A 16,201-nucleotide genomic window follows, 5' to 3' on the forward strand; every position below is an offset into this window, starting at 1 on the left:
ATAAATAAAGATATCAGTACAAGAACATATGGAAGCATATTTTTCATAAAGAAGTTAAAAGTGAAAGTAAAGTAGGCACTTATTAAAGCAGTAAGATTTTTATAACAGTATTTCAGTGGCATAGCATAGGTAAAAAGGAAAACCCTACTATTTTAGATGGAGTACAATATGTTTATAAAGAGGAATGCTGGGAAGTGATACTTGTACTAGATGAAGAATGGAAAGTATTCCCAGGAGAGTCCTCTCTACAAGTCAAGAGAAAGAACATGTCTCTAGGTGTAAAAGCTACAAAGCAATTCAACCCAAGAGCCATAAAGTAAATCCTGCATCAGCAAATCTGAGAGCTGAAAAGGCTATCTCATTTTGAAAATATGATGGAAAATTTTTGCGCTTTAATAGAGAATATATATTAAAAATAAATAAATAAATAAATAAATAAATAAATAAATAAATAAATGTGAACATTACTCATTAAACGAGTGCTTTAGCTATAAACAAGGCACAAGCACTAAAATAAGACAAATCCCTCAGTACTGTACTTTAAGCACTGACACAGCAGAATTTTAAAGGTTGGATTTTATTCATCAAAGTCAGTAAAACCTTTTTGGTAAACCTTTTGTTTTAATATATCTAAGACAGAGAAGGAGGAAAAATCCCTATAATTTAAATGGAAAGGAAAAAAGAAATAGGAGTTATGGTTAAAAATGGTTGATTTTTTATGGTACTTTTTTTTTTTTTTTCCCTGAAATACTATTTAAGAGTCATTTCTGTGTTAGTTTTGTTTCACTAGAATAAAAGCTTTAGTTATAATAGAGTTAACTTTAGAAGAAGAAAAAGAAAAGCTACAAAAACATTTACAAAGGAAAACTTATAAACATGTAGTCAGATCAAATGCTCCAATACACACATTTTACGGCAATCAACATCAGAATACATCTCATCAGAAACACATCTAGAACACAGTCCTAGATAATAGTAACTAGTCACTAACACCAATGTAAGTTGAACACCCAAATGAAAAATTTGGCTTCTTTCATCAGGTAGCCAAGTTGTCCTTCAGCAACCATTAGCTCTTATACAATTAGGAAGAATAAAAAGAAACACTAAATTCTCTTAAATATTTCCTCAGAGTGTGTGAGTCAGTGGAAGTATCAACCAGTTAAATATGATAGTATTTCTGTTTTCACATCTGTACTGATGAATAGATGCCAACAAAGCTCTACTGAAACTCACCTTATAATGTATTTACCTCCAGAGAACAAAGTGTAATAATTATACTATAAAAAATATAGAATTTTTCTTGAAACCATTTAAAAGAATAACAGAGCAATGACATGATTCTGTCCTCATACCAGTCATTAAATCTTCTCTTAACATATAACTAAAATCCCTAATCTAGTAAGCATTTCAGTTACCTACCTGCATGACCATGATGGATGTGATAAGGAAGAAAATAGTTATTTAGTTTGTATAGGGTAGTATCTAGTCTGCAGACTATTTTGACCAAGCTGACTAATGTAATTATGGCTAAACATAAAGATTGAATAAAAATAAGAAAGAAAAGTGCAAATCCATTTCTTTCCCACCTCCCTCCCAAGCATCATCTTTTGTTTTCTTTCAAGTTTTAAAGACCACAAACTGTATCTACACTGAAGATAAGATGAAAATTAAACCTGGTGAATTATCAAGTATTTTGTTTCCATTGTTCTCTCTATGGACTTAATGCAGGACCTCCAGACAAATCTTTCAAAGGAAAACTGTAAGTCTCAAAATGATGTTTAGCAATGGAAAATAAACAGTGAAGTTATTTTACTAAAATTTTGAGTTTAATACTAAACTAAACATTCAAATTTTCAATGTCATAGTTATTTTAAACTGTCCTAAAGGGAAGCTCCTGCCCTTCTGGAGTTACCTGCAGAAATATTGCTGGGTATCTTTAAATGCTAAGGTTAAGTAACACAATGTTCAGAAATATGAAATATATATATATGATTTAAAAAAAAATAATCTACTAAAATAGCATAGAATATAATATCTAAGAACATTCTTAGATATTTAACATGGTTATTCTGAGGGCCTCAATTAGATTTTCCCCTTCGGAACTAATGAACTTTTATCAGCATTTTATCAAAGCATCCACAGCTAATGGAAATCCTATTCAGATCAATATGGGAGCATAAGAGCTTTCACATTCCTCAATGAACTAGCAAACACATTCATGTTATGGAAAAACAGAATGTTCAGTAGAAACGGAACAACTCCATTTTGGATTCCATTACTAGAATTTCTCACATGGGTGAGGTTCCTATACTCCCAGGTGTTATCTGTATATAACAATTGCTTATTTAAGCAATTTAAGCAACTTATTTAAGTAACTCCATTAATAATAAGAAGCTTCCAGAAACAGCTGGTAACAAAGTAAATGACATAAAACTGATGGTCTATTTGATTACGCAGTGCTCAAGGTGGAGCAAAAAGACAAACAGCAATAAATTGTGGTGTTTTAAAAAATACACACATACAAACTTACACACACAACACACAGAAATCATCATCATGAGATCCTATATTAAGCCAAAAACTCATGAGAGAAGTCTTATGAGGATGCAACTCCCAGTCATGAGGCGCTGATTCACAGAAGCCATTTTCTAACATGCCAAACTCCACGAATGCATGTCAGTCTGTTATTCCAGCCTACTTTCTTTGAAGGTGTCCCTCTCCTGCTTCTCCATCACATGCAACTAAAATAATCACTACTGCTGTAAACATTCTTTTACTGATGAGTTAGGAAGCTTGGGTTGGGACTGCTGATGACTGACTCTAGATAGATATCCAGCCCCCTTCAGCTCCACGGGGATGGTACGTCTCTGGGATCAGTCTCCCGTGGCAGATTGCATACGTGCCAACAGTACAGCATGGACAGGAATTAAGAAGAAAATCTGTAGCTAGGCTTATTACACTAAAAACTAAGGCTAAGAGACTTGGAAGACAAACAAATACTAACTTCTCATGGCCAGTATGCAAGCAGGAATGCCCAATGACTAATTTCAGAGAAGAATTCTTTCTCAAAGGTACAAACAACAACCAATTTTTGCAGAGAAGTACAAGACATTCTGCAGCTCTAACTTCAAAGCATCAATGTGCCACAAAAGAAATGTACATACACTTACACGGCCCTCTTGGATATAGTAAAAATACAGTTACCAAAATTACTATAGCAAAATAATAAGAAAAAACACTTTTATGTGTGTTTTACAGTATTTTGCATTTTTGTCCTTTCATTCCAGGCAACTACCTTCAATAGGTGCAACTATTTTCCCCCTAGCACAGGAAGAAAAATATCTGCAATTATAGAAATGTCAAGTACAAGAAAAGAGGAATCCAAAATACTGATACCTGACTTCATTTGTTATAGCAGGATAGACTTATACCTAACAAATTATTTTTAAAAAGCAATTAAAAACTCTTAGACCATTTAATAAAACTGTTTCATTTGCCAAGTTAGGAACTTTTCCTAATCATCAGCTACTTTCAATCCTAGCTAAATCCCGTGGCTACTGGAACTATGATTCACGCACTTTAGCAAATTTTGCCCAAAGCTGATATAAAGTTACAGAAAAACTCACTGTGCTTTATCATAATCAAAAATAGGAAGCTGTACACTTCTAGTAGGATAAGAACTGGTCTGTAAGATAGTCCCCTTTGGTGATGAAAAGTTATTTGATAGTTGGTGCACTGCAGTCTGTAGCTGGAAAAAAAAATCTTTCAAGGGAAATGAAAAGACGAAAAGCTAAGTTTAATTGAAGCTGGAAGCAAAAATACATATATATAAAGGACAGAAAGGCACTGATGTAACTATGAAGAGAAATGAAGAACAAACTGAAAGCTAAATTCCTAAGCTTTACAGAAGCATAACTGCAGTAAATGTGTAGAAACACGGCTTAAAAGCTCTGAAGAAGCTTAACTTACATCCCTAGGGAGTATGGCTATCAACAAGGCACAAGTTTTAATGTGTATTCACATATAAATGTGTATTTCTGCTCAAACAGATTTACAATGTACAGCTCATGTAGTAGTTAAGGCCATGCATACTTCCTCTGCATTGCAGCCTTGTATACCTTATTTCTTTAGTACATCTGCTTTCATCCTAGGAGTAGGAAATAAAGGAGCTCGTTTACACATGCCATACCCAGAAAGGGCTCCATGAACGTACTCCTATCTAACAACAGCAAATTAGTCATCCTTCAGATGTTAACTTGCTCTTGACTAGATGTTAAAAATTTTTAAAAAATAAAATAACGGCTTGGTACACAAATGCAATTTAATGCAATCTTGAAAATATGAAATCAGAGCTTTAAGTGTACACAAAAAAAAAAGGCACAAAATGATAATCCACTTTGAAAAATATTAAAATGAATAGTGCAAGTTTCTGAATCATATTTCACCCTAATCTGAAAATTTAAGAAAAAAGTCTGTTCTGTCTGTTTTGTAAGTCAGTAAGTGTTTAGTCATCAATATTCTTCTAACTGCTTAGTTAAACTAGCATAATCCAGAAGAGACTTATTTTAGACTTTTCCTGATTCTATTTATTTAATTATTCATTTTTAACATACAAAAGGGTTAATTTACCAAAGATAAACTCCAAGCAATGTGGAAAATGACTGTGGAAAATGTGATTCCAAAGCACTCAGTTAAAATAAATGAAAAGGTAACCTTCACTTTCATAGGTTTGTTTCAAGACTAAATTATACATAAAACAGCACTCACAAAGTCCATGTCAGTTACCAGGCCTCTTATCCTCCTCCAGAATTTTCTGAAATTATACCTCTAGTTTAAGATGTTCTTTTTTTCCTAAATAATAGGTATGTTTTAAAAGAATTCCCAAAAGAAGGACAAAAATCTCTTCTAAGTGTCACTTTTCTAAGTGACCTAGAAAGTCAAGAACACTCAGGTGGAACTATACATTTATTTGTTGTCCAGTTTCAAATATGTCCTAAAGAGTAGGACTAACCCTGTGGACTAACCCTGAGCTTAAAACATTAGCCAGTACTGCACAGATGGAATAAACTCTTCAAAGCTCAGCAGTTCTTGCTACACTCTAAATTGATACTTGCATTTTAAAAATATTTCATGTTTCATAAAGAAATAAAATACATAAATTAAAACAAACATATTAGAGCATCATATAAGAAAATGACTTAAAATACACCTTCTCATAAAAACAAACAAACAAACTAAAAATAGGTGGAAAACCAGGCTGGTAATGATAACCACAGAATGAATAAACACATAAAATGGTCCAGCTACACTTTATGCCTATTTGTCTACTTGTAGAGAACTCCCAAGAAACATACAAAAATAGAAAAGTGTCTTACAAGCTTATTCTAAAAAAAGACCCTATTTTTATGTCTATCCTATTTTTATGTCTAATGAAATACCGCAGTGACTATAAGTATGTTTAATTAGTGCTTATTTCAAATACTTCTTTATGGAAACATTAGGGGATTTTGTTTCTTTGTCTAGCTCTTCTATTTTACAACTTCCAGTTTCTCTCTTTCTGAGAATTTTCTATGTCATCAGCATCTTAGTATCCTGAGTTTATCAAAGGATGTAAAGTTGGAACCAACTCATCAGCTCTGGGAGAAGGGAGAGAGCAGGAGCAGAGAGACTCTTACTATCATAGCCTGTAAAGACGGGCTTTGCTCACACTCTTTGCTCAATTCCATGCTCTTTGCCTGATAAGTCTGCAACATACTACTCATCTCCAAAAAGGCTCAAGTAATATAGTCAAACAAAAAACTCTGTCAAAGTATGACTAATAAACTTGATCAAACCTGTACGTGTGGAAGGGAAGTTTATACTTCAGAACACCAAGGAAATAACAAGACTTTGAAAACAAAGAAAATTCTAGAACTACCTTTAGGAAATGCTGATTTCCACATGTTTTGGTTTCTTTGATTTTAAGGTAAAAGGCAGAAAATAATTTCAGGGTAAAACTTAAACATGTCAGGGTTTCCCAGTGCTTTGTTTCATGGATTCACTTACAGCGCTGAATATACTCTTGACCCTAAACCAGGCAAGTTCTTCACCTGCAAGCATATTTTTAAATATCAAGCTTACTCCTTGCATAATGTGACAGGCACTGTCAAAAAGGTTGATGTGATGGTTTCAAATGAGATGACTGTCAAAATAGTTGTGTCACAATTGCACTGTCTCTATTTTTAAACACACTAAAAGCTAGCCTTCTGCACTAGACTCTTATGAAGATACCACTCCAGATATGAAGATACCAATTGCACAGAAGTTTTGAGAACACATTTCCAATAAAACTAGAACAAACATGATAAAAAGTTGAACATATTTAGGTTTAAACTTCTGTGTAGGGTGAGAGATGATTCACAATACCCACATACACAAATAGAGACAATTTGTAATCATTTTGGAACTTTTCCTCTTTTTTTTTCATCGTGTTTGTCTGTGAGATGTTTTGGTAATTCAAAAAGGGTCTTATTCTTTACGAGGAAAACCTTTAAAATGTACAAATACTCAAAACAGACTAGAAAGCTGTCAGCTAGCCAACATAGTCCTGCATATAAATACCTGCTGGCATCTTAGAGGAAACCATGTTACAAGGAATGCTCCCACAGACTTTTCACATCATGGACATTAAACCACACAAAGAAGCCAGCTAGGACTTTGAAAACTTAGCACTGGCAGTCAGAACTACACAGGTATCAACTCAAATAAAACATGTTGAACAGTATTTCCTATCGGGGCACAGCCGAAAACACAAGGCATCCAATTGGCAAACAATCCAGAAACCTATGAACAGCAAACTCTTCACCAGGCTGAGAAGAAGCCCCCTCAGCACTTGGCTCTGTAGCTCACATGCCCTCCACCACTGAAGAAGCCACAGCTGTGGCCTTGTGTGTGCCAACACACCCTTCTTTGTTGGCTGTGGGTAACACCATCTGAATCCTTCACAGCAGAGATACTAGGATCTCCAATTCTTGCAGTCCTGCTGAGTGAGCCACATGGGTAAACACTGAAGACTTCCAATAAATTTAAGTACAAGGCACAACTGGTTTCACATCCTGAACCATCCAACTGCCAGCCAAGATGACCTTGCAAGATGACGTGGGGCAATAGAGGAATGACCCAATGTCAGCACTATGATTAGTATTGCATGTGTATGCAATAGCATACACATTTAACGACTTTTATATTATTTGGTATCATGTACACACAGAAACATTGTACATATGGAACGGTATGGATATGGATAATGATATGGATAATGATATGGAATGGTATGGAAATATAACTCATTTTTCCAACCTGTTGAGAATTATATTACAGTTATCATGTTTGATAACTACCATTACCGTTGCTGTAATGAGGTAGCTTTTAATAACAAGTAGTTAAGAGAGCAGATACACAATTCTGTACCAGTAATTGGCCATTTATGCAAATAGTTGAGGCCTCTGTGATCATCCTATTCCTCTTCTCATGCCCTCAGAGATGCTGCTACAATCTTAATGATTCACAATTCCATGAATTGTTATTCAAGGGTTACTGATAGCTCATTCTACACTTTTTTTTTTTTAACACAATCATTGCATTTATATTACTATTAAATGTAGCTGCCCAAAACCAATGTTTAAGTATGGGTGCTGCTGTTTTAAGATCAAGCATGCCAGTACCCAAGTGACCAAACACCATCTTATCTTCACCAAAGGCAAATACACGTCTAATGCCTATGTTTGGTGTAGTGTTCAACTCAAAGTTTAGCTGTGAGGTAAAGTACTTTCAGAGGAAGCAGAAGATGGCTTGTAAGGGTTCCAGAACCCCAGAAGACAGTCACAGTGCCAGTCGCACTGTAAAGGGAACCTTTCTGAGCAAGCAATTTGATCTGAATAGACATTTTCACAGGAAAATTGCTGTAAATACTGTGAATCAACAACAAATAGGATATTAAATAGCTGTTTTATTAAAAAAAAAAAAAAAGTCAAACTACTGAGACTATTCTTTCTATGGTTTTCATAGAACTTTGTAGAACGAAAAAGACTACAGGAAAATGCAAACAGCCATTAATGTGGACTGCCTGTATGTACAGTCAAAGTAAAACGTTTTTTTCAAATATCAAAGCATGCATTACCAAAAGATTTAAAGGATAAGGGACATTTTGTATGAATGCGTATTTTCTCCTGTAGAAATGGGAAAAAGACTACAAAAAGAAAAGCCTTACAAAATTAGCATTACACTGTGTCCCATCTATGTTGATGAATGGTCTTTAAATGTGTTTGTGTTGAATTTGTTATTTTTCAGTTTCTGAAGAAATCCTTCTGTTTTGCTGATAGCCAGTATTTATACACTGACAATGTTTGATTTCTGCTAGAATTGTTACAGTCACCTAATTTATGACTTGTATTTTAGTTTGCCCTTTTGAGAAGTACACTATTTAATCTTTTATACATTTAAGTTACAAATTACAAAACCATCTTCTGAAACCAGAAACGTCATATAAATAAAAAGGAAGGTGGGAGGAAAAAGCAGCCAGCCTTTTTTTTTTTCCCCAAATAACCAAGAGTCAAGGCCCTCCTAAAAGGCACAGCAAGAAACACGATCTCAGTTTTTTAACTTTATTTTTATTTTCTAATGAATAAAACAAGTATGAGTCAGTAACACCAAGCTAGCCGCTTCATTTACAGAAAAGCATTTCTAGGCTTCAAAATTAGTGGAGGAAAGAGGCTCGCTTGAAAAATGGACTCTGAGAACACAGAAGGCCCTCTTTAATCTCTATTATTATTGATTTGGGGAAGCAAAAGTTGTTAACACATGAAAAAACAGCACAGAGACTTTTCAGGGAGGCATTTTACACCCTATTATATTACACCCTATTCGCTAAAGGTGTAATAAACCTTGCATCACCAAAACTGTAGAATCAGTTAAGAAACACATCAGAACAAAGACCAATTTTGTGCAGAAAGCAGGAGGGAAATGACCTGTGCACGGCACAAAGCCCCCACCAGGCTGTTGGCCACTGCTCTGCAGCTAGGCTACAGCTGAGCTTTTGCTCTTGGCCAGCTGCATATAAACTGCTACTAAGGCAGCAACCTGTTGCTGTCCTCCCTGGTCACTCCCTGGCACCACCACCCCTTTGTTCCTCCATCAGGCAGAGGTTTGGGCAGATCACCCCCAGCCCAGACCACCACAGGCCCATATAGCAGAGTGGCACAGAGCAGGACAGCCTCTGTGGGCAGCCGTCATCCCTCAGGCTGTGCCGCTGGTAACACTGACTGAGGGCATCTGCTCAATCGTAGCCACAGGGCAGACTTGGGCCTCCTGCTCCACACAAGTGCCTGAGAAACCCTGTTATTAAATTAATTTCCAAGCAATCTGATGACTACTTTAAATTGGAGGAGCCCTATCAGGAGAGAGAGCAAGACAGATCACCTCAGCCATACGATGTGGCACATGGGAAACCATGCTTCAGCCCTGGCTTCCAGCTGAGCACAGTGAGGATTAAGCTCTAGAAAATTACTCTCAGAGCAAGAGTGAATCACTGTGGGTTTGTACACCTCTTCTTTTCCTGTTCATTCTGATGGAAAAAAAAAATCTTAAACCAAAACCAAAACAAAACAAAAACAAAGTTGTAGCCCTCTCCTTGCCAGCCAGTATAAGCATATAAACTAGTATACACGTAAAACCAAACACACCATACTTGCTGTATCTCCACAGTAAAAGCAGAACAAAGCCTGAGAGGCAGCCAGGCTAACCTATACCACCACAGCCACCTGTCAAAGATCAAGCGCCTCAGGTTTTCTCAGGAGTTCTTCAATTTCTTTTATCCTCACCAAAAAAAAAAAAAAAAAAAAAAAAGATTTTCAGTTTCTTGAGAAAGAAATCTAGTAACTGATGCCACACAGATTTAATTTTTCTACAGTTTTTCTATTTCTGTGAATCTGAATGGAACTGTTTCCAGTTTATATCAGTCCTCATGCAAGACCCAAAACCTTCCTTGATGTCAGAAAAAGTGATGGTCAGAAAAATCTTGCAGTTGAGCAGGTCTCAGTTTAATACTTCAAAACAACAAGAGGACTTCAAGATAAATTTGGAACTGATTATGCAGAATGCCCAAGCCACAGTCTTTGGTTTTGCACATACACCTATAAAAATAATTCCCCTTCTAACACCGAAATAGTGTGGCTGATCTTATGCAGTGATGGAAAAGAACAAAGAGAGAGTTTTAATAACCTAGGGAAAAAGTAAACCCCCGTCACAGTCTAATTTAACAACTTGCAGTTCTACAATCAGTTCGGGTACCATATTAGACCACACTAAGTAACCAGCTTCACAACACAAGGGGATGAAACTATGCCCAAGCATGAACTAAACCTGAGGACTTTTGGTTTATTAGAATATCCAGAGCTTTTCTGAAACCATAATATTAAATTTGCAGCTCTGCATCATAGCAAAAATAAAATTTGTTCCAAAAGACTCTTGCAAAATGTATGTCTAAAATAATTTGATATTTCAAGTTTTTTAGATATAAAGTGTAGATATTTTAGAACAGCAATCTTAAGCAAATCAGTAAAGTGGCCTGCTATACTTTTGGTCTGTTCCATATCATTTCTAAATTGATACAGACGGGAATCACCCATTTTTCATGCCTCAAAATAGCTAGGTTTGGGCTGCTCTCTCTCTCCAGCATACCCTACTTCACTCAGATTTAATACTAGGATAGCACTCTAAGCAGCTTTGTCTTAATCATCTGCATCTTCTGGAGGATCTGTTGCATAGGCAACAAGGTTAGAGATTCTTCTAACAGACAGAAATACTAGCCAGAAATGAGAAGCTGCTATTAAAACGTCCAAAACCTTTGTTTACTTTTCTTTTACCATTCTTCATTATATAGACATAGGGTCCTCAGGAGCAACTGACAGTCAAGACTGGTGTCACTCCAGACCCCATAAAAACACATGGTCCTGTTCCATTAAGTTTGAACTTTCAGGCTCCAATCTTACCACGAAAAGCTGAGGTTCTGGGGAGTCTTATAACTCAAGTCTCCAAAAGAGAAAAAAGCAGACTTTTTTTTTGCTCCAGCTATCACACTTCGTCTCTATCTCACTTACACTCAATTTCCAGAACAAACGTTTCCTAATGTTCAACTTCAAAATAAATTACAACCATGGTGATAATGTTACCTTTTTTGTTCTCTTCCCCAAAATTCCTCCCAAGAAAACAAAACAGGAAAAATAAACACAACAAAAAACTTCCAAAATACTCCTGTCATGCAGAATCATATTTCTGCTACTGATACAGATCAGCAGGCATCGAATGCCTGTAAGGATTTTTAAATGACCTTTTACAGACAAAGCACAAACATATCTGAATGTAAGATTAAGCTACCAGTGTAGCACACTGTTTAAAAGTCTGATTAAGAACTGCTAGCCCAACATCGATTCCCATCTGCACAATTAATACCTTCCCAGCTCTAATAGTGCCACTGGTGTATTTTTTCTACGTTCTAATTTACAATAGTTGTTGAAGTAGTCTCTAGAAATACCCCTATATAGTGGAATAAGGGATAAGATTTCCACACCCAAAAACTGAACCAAGTACTAACTATTCAAGATTTATTGTTCATTCACTATTCATGCACTGCAGCCTACCAAACCCATTTTTAAATGGCCACCTTTTCCCAGGCCTCTCAGAAAAAAAAAAAAAAAAAACACTAATGCACAAAACCAATTATTTTTCCTGTCTTTTTGTCTTTAATAGCACATAACCTCTTTCAGTGGCCCATTTAAATGATTTTCCTGCTTAATGAGGTAATGCCACAAGGGCAAGCATACATTAATATTAAAGAGCCAGTCAAAATAACCAAAACTGTATTCATCGTATTAGTTATCACCCTTCACCCTTTCTGTCAGTTGCACACAGTCTATTTTTATCTACAAAGATACTCTTGCTATTAACCACAATATTTTCAGTGAAATAACCCTGAATTTCAGTTATGGCATTGCAAACAAACTTTTCTGGAACTGCAACACATCTTTATTACTTCAGAAAATGCTGCTACTGAATGAAGTCATTTGTTCTAAACCAACTTCAGCATAGTAAGATTTGTTATACTGTGTGTGTCTGTAATAAATTTAAACACTGTCCCTACACTAAGTAAAATACTGTTGAAAGTATATCATAGACACGGGCAGTGTAACAAACTTTGTATCTGTACAAGAGAAAAAATAGCTCTATTTCTGCTTTTGCCTGTAAGGAACTCTATTCTGAATAATTAAGAAAATACAGGCAATTCCTCTTCAAATACCACAACATATTTTACAAACCTGTGGTGCAGAAGAAAAAGATATGCCACATGCTTATACAGAAATAATTTTTAAATGGCTCCAACCTTTACAGCATACATCTAATATGGCAGCATCCTGCCAAGGATTATATATAGAAACCCTAAAGGTAGTAATGCTTTAGCAACTTATAGCATAGCAATACTTACAACATGGCTGCTCACAGACACAAGCTACAGTAACTGTCACCAAATGAAAATTGAAAAATACGAGTAGAAATAAATATGCTTGCAACAACATGCTGTGAATGTTCTCCTATCTTTTTTTCCTTGCAGTCTACAGTTTACATGCTGATGCATGCATTAAAGCATAATTTTGGTGGGAAGAGACGGCAGATAGAGCTACTTACGTTGCAAGATGCAAAACCCTGTAAACAAACACCACCTTGCAACAAATACTGTTACTTACCTCATATGACCAAACACACTGTGTTCCTCCAAACCTTCGGACACACCTTCCCACCTCCACGTCCTCGTGAGTGGTGTACATCTCCCTAAGGCATTCACCTATGTGTGGCACCATCCTCCTGAGGACCTCCCGGCTGAAGATCATTCCTGGCCCTCCCATGCAGAAATTCTCTCCAGGCTCAAGCCCCAGTTTTCCGAGTTCTTCAATATTGCCCAGACCAGTCTGTCCCAAGTACAGAGGTTTACTGCTGTTCAATGAGCGAAGAAACTCCTCCAATTTTTCACCTGAGAAAGATAAAAGATTACTGTTATTTCTCTGTCTATACTGCCAGCCATCTGTTTTCCTCTATCTCAAACTTTTTTTTTTTTTTTTTAAATGCACTTCAGACTATCACAGGAAACAACTTCCAATCCAGTATTACACACCTACTTGAAAATATCCTTGAACAAGATTACATTTCTCAGACTTATATGAGAATATGATCAAAACCTTGTCCTGTTCAACCAACACTGATGGAAAACTGTCCCCTGCTTGTTTAAAACTCCCTAAAGCGCGACAATTTGTCAATATAGTTCTAGGTTGAGGAGGACAGTGAGGGGAAGTGTCAGGTTCATTTAATGTGATTGATTTTTGTAAAGACAAGAACAAACCTAAATTAAGTAGCATAGAGTTGATACAGAATAATTTCCTGTACTTCCTCTAGGATCCTGGTGAAAATCAGGCACTTTCCAAACTGTGTCTTGTGCTACATTGTTTACACACACTTCCTTTACAAAACTTACCTATTTTTGCAAGAAACTGTGATTTAATATTTACTTGAAATTCAGAGTTGATGGACAGGTTTACTTTGGATCCAATTAAAGAGAGGTTTTCTACAACTTGGAAACGAGCCCCAAAAAAACGGTGACACCTTTTACTTCTTCAACCAAACACATGTACATGTGTGTGTGTAGTTCACAGATGAATGACTGCTGACGAACAAGCAGTCTATTAAATGATTCAGACAAACCAAGTGACAAATAGGCAAGTGTGCTGTTACCTCAAGTTAACTTTCAACAGTTTGTATGATGCCTCTAACCTAGGTTTATGCTTATAGCCTTTTTTTTTTCTTTAACCTAAGAACAGTACATTTCACAAGTAACAGCGATTTTACTCTTATTACCAGAAAACAACCTTTTTTCTTGCAGCAGCAAACACACACCAAAAGGAAGCAGGTTTCAGAACATCCTTCCTAGCGCTGCTACAGAACCCTGACGGCGTCAGGGCCGACACTCCGCCGCCGCGAAGCACACCCCCAGCTTTACAAGTCGCCTTTCAGGGGCTGCGACGGCTCAGCTACGGTGCCAGCGAGCCAACCGAGAGAACTTTTACGAGTGCTGATTTCCGCAGGGGACCAAACCGGAGCCTTCGGGACGAGCCCGGCTCCCGGCGGCGCCGCCCCGCCCGAGGGGACGGGACGGGACGGGACGGGAGAGGAGGGGACCCACGGCGGAGCATCCCCGAGGATCCCACGCCCGGAGCACCCGTATCCCACGCCCACGGGGGACCGCGCACCGCCTCCCCGGGGGTCCCCCGCCTTCCTCCCTCCTTCCCTCCCTCCTTCATTCCCTCCCCCTGTCCCTCCGGCCGTCGGGGCGCCCGCGGTCACCTTTGATGTAGACGTCGTCGTCCGCCCGCATGAACCACTCGTACTTGTCCAGGTAGTGGTCGTGCATGTACTTGATCATCATGAAGGACTTCTTCTGCGGCGGGTACGAGTCGTCCACGCCGGGCAGGGCGACGACGGGCAGCGGGGGCAGCCCGGGGGGCGCGGCGGAGCCCTGGCTGGAGAAGAACTCCACGCGACCCGGCACCGAGGGCGCCCACGTCCTCTGGGCCGCCACCGCCCGGCTGCCCAGGTACTTCTGGGCCGTCATCACCCCCACGTAGAGGAAGTTGCGGGGCTTGGCGCAGCCCCCCGCGCCCCCCCAGTCCCCGCTGCCGTTGTGGCTGCCGCCGGGCCGGCCGCTCCGCTTCTCACCGCCTTCCTCCTCCTCCTCCGGCTCCCCTTCCCCGCCGCCGGCAGGGCTGGACACCGTGCCCTCCTCCGCCCAGGGGCTGCTCCTCACGCCCGTGCCGCCCAGCACCGCCGCAGCCGCCTGCTGCCCGCCCGCCGCCGCGGCGCCCCCGGCCGCCCCCGGCCCCGCCGAGCGCCCGTAGTAGGAGCAGAGGCTGGCGCCGCGCCTCTTCTTCTCGCTCATCTCGGCCACCCGGGGGGCGATGAGCCAGGAGGCGGCGGTGAAGCCCAGCACCAGCCCCAGCACCACGCTCAGCCAGGGTCTCCGGGACCGCGCTGCCATGGCGCGGCCGGGGCGGCGTCCCCCCGCCGCGTCCCGACGGAGGCGACCCCCGGCCCGGGCCGGCGGCTCCCGGCGCTGCTCCCTTGCCCCGCCGAGGCGGCCCGGGCGGCCGCGCTGCTGCCGAGGCAAACTTCTCCGGGCGGGCGGGCGGAGCACTAGCGGCGGCCCCTCGGCTCCGCTGGCACCTTGTCACCGCCGCGGCTGGTCCCTCCCCGCCCCTCCCACCGCTCTGCCTCCTCCACACGGCGGCGGCGGCGGCGGCGGCGGCCCCGGCCCCCGCTGCTCGCCGCTCCGCCGCCTTCCTCCGCGGCTTCCGAGCGCCTCACCCCGGAGGGCGCCGACGACGACGGCGGCGGTCCCCGCGCCGCGCCGGGGAAGTCGCAGCCGCCGCCGCCGCTCCGGAAGGAAGCGATTTTTTTTTTCGGTCGCCGCTGGCGGCTCCCCCGCGCCGCCGCCCCGACGCCCGGCCCGGCCCCGCCGGCCCCCGGCGCCCCCCTACGGCCGCGGGGCGTTGGGGGACGGGGGCGACCCCCGGGGGGCGGCGGGGGGGCGCTGGGGCTCCTCGGGCGCCCCGCTGCGCCTCGACCGAGGGCGGCCGCGGGACCGTCCCGTCCCGTCCCGTCCCGTCGCGGTGTGTCAGCGGCAGGGTGGTCCCGGCGGGGCAGATGGAGGGGGGCCGTCCTCTGCCCCTGCTCCCCGACACGGAGCAGCTGGTAACTTTGCGGGCGAGGACGGCCGTCTTCCCCGAGCGCATCTTTTTTATCCCGTATTGCCGCGGCCCGGGAACGTGATCGCGAACTCCAAGATGCTGGGGCAGATCCGCATCCTGCCGACCTCCCCGCCCCCCCCCCCCGGCTTCACCCCGACTGCGCTGTCCGCAGGCTGCCAGCTGGGTAGCCTACACAGACAGCAGCAATTCCGGTGTTTTAAGATCTCCCTCTGATCTCCTGTGTCTATATTCAGTCCTAATGTAATTGTGCGAGATCCATAAAGGTAAATGGTTCCTAGCACCCAAATTGCAATTTCACTGAAATTAATCCAGGTTACTGGAGCATATGTTTAATCGTTTGCCAGCGAAATCACCCA

At 41.0% G+C, this 16,201-nt stretch overlaps 1 protein-coding gene across 1 annotated transcript in view; it reads right to left on the reverse strand.

Annotated features, from left to right (window-relative positions):
- Positions 1-15,301, reverse strand: part of CHSY3 (chondroitin sulfate synthase 3) — a 199,908-nt gene extending 184,607 nt beyond the window's left edge. Inside the window, exons 1-2 of the mRNA XM_082782793.1 lie at positions 14,425-15,301; positions 12,777-13,060 (exon numbers count right to left, since the gene is read on the reverse strand). Of these exons, the coding sequence (XP_082638919.1) occupies positions 12,777-13,060; positions 14,425-15,115 (975 nt within the window). The 5' untranslated portion in view covers positions 15,116-15,301. The remainder of the gene's footprint in view (positions 1-12,776; positions 13,061-14,424) is intronic.
- Between the last annotated feature and the right edge of the window lie 900 nt (positions 15,302-16,201).

The sequence above is a fragment of the Aythya marila genome, assembly GCF_965140915.1.
Source record: "Aythya marila genome assembly, chromosome: Z".
Classification (NCBI taxonomy): Eukaryota; Metazoa; Chordata; class Aves; order Anseriformes; family Anatidae; genus Aythya; species Aythya marila.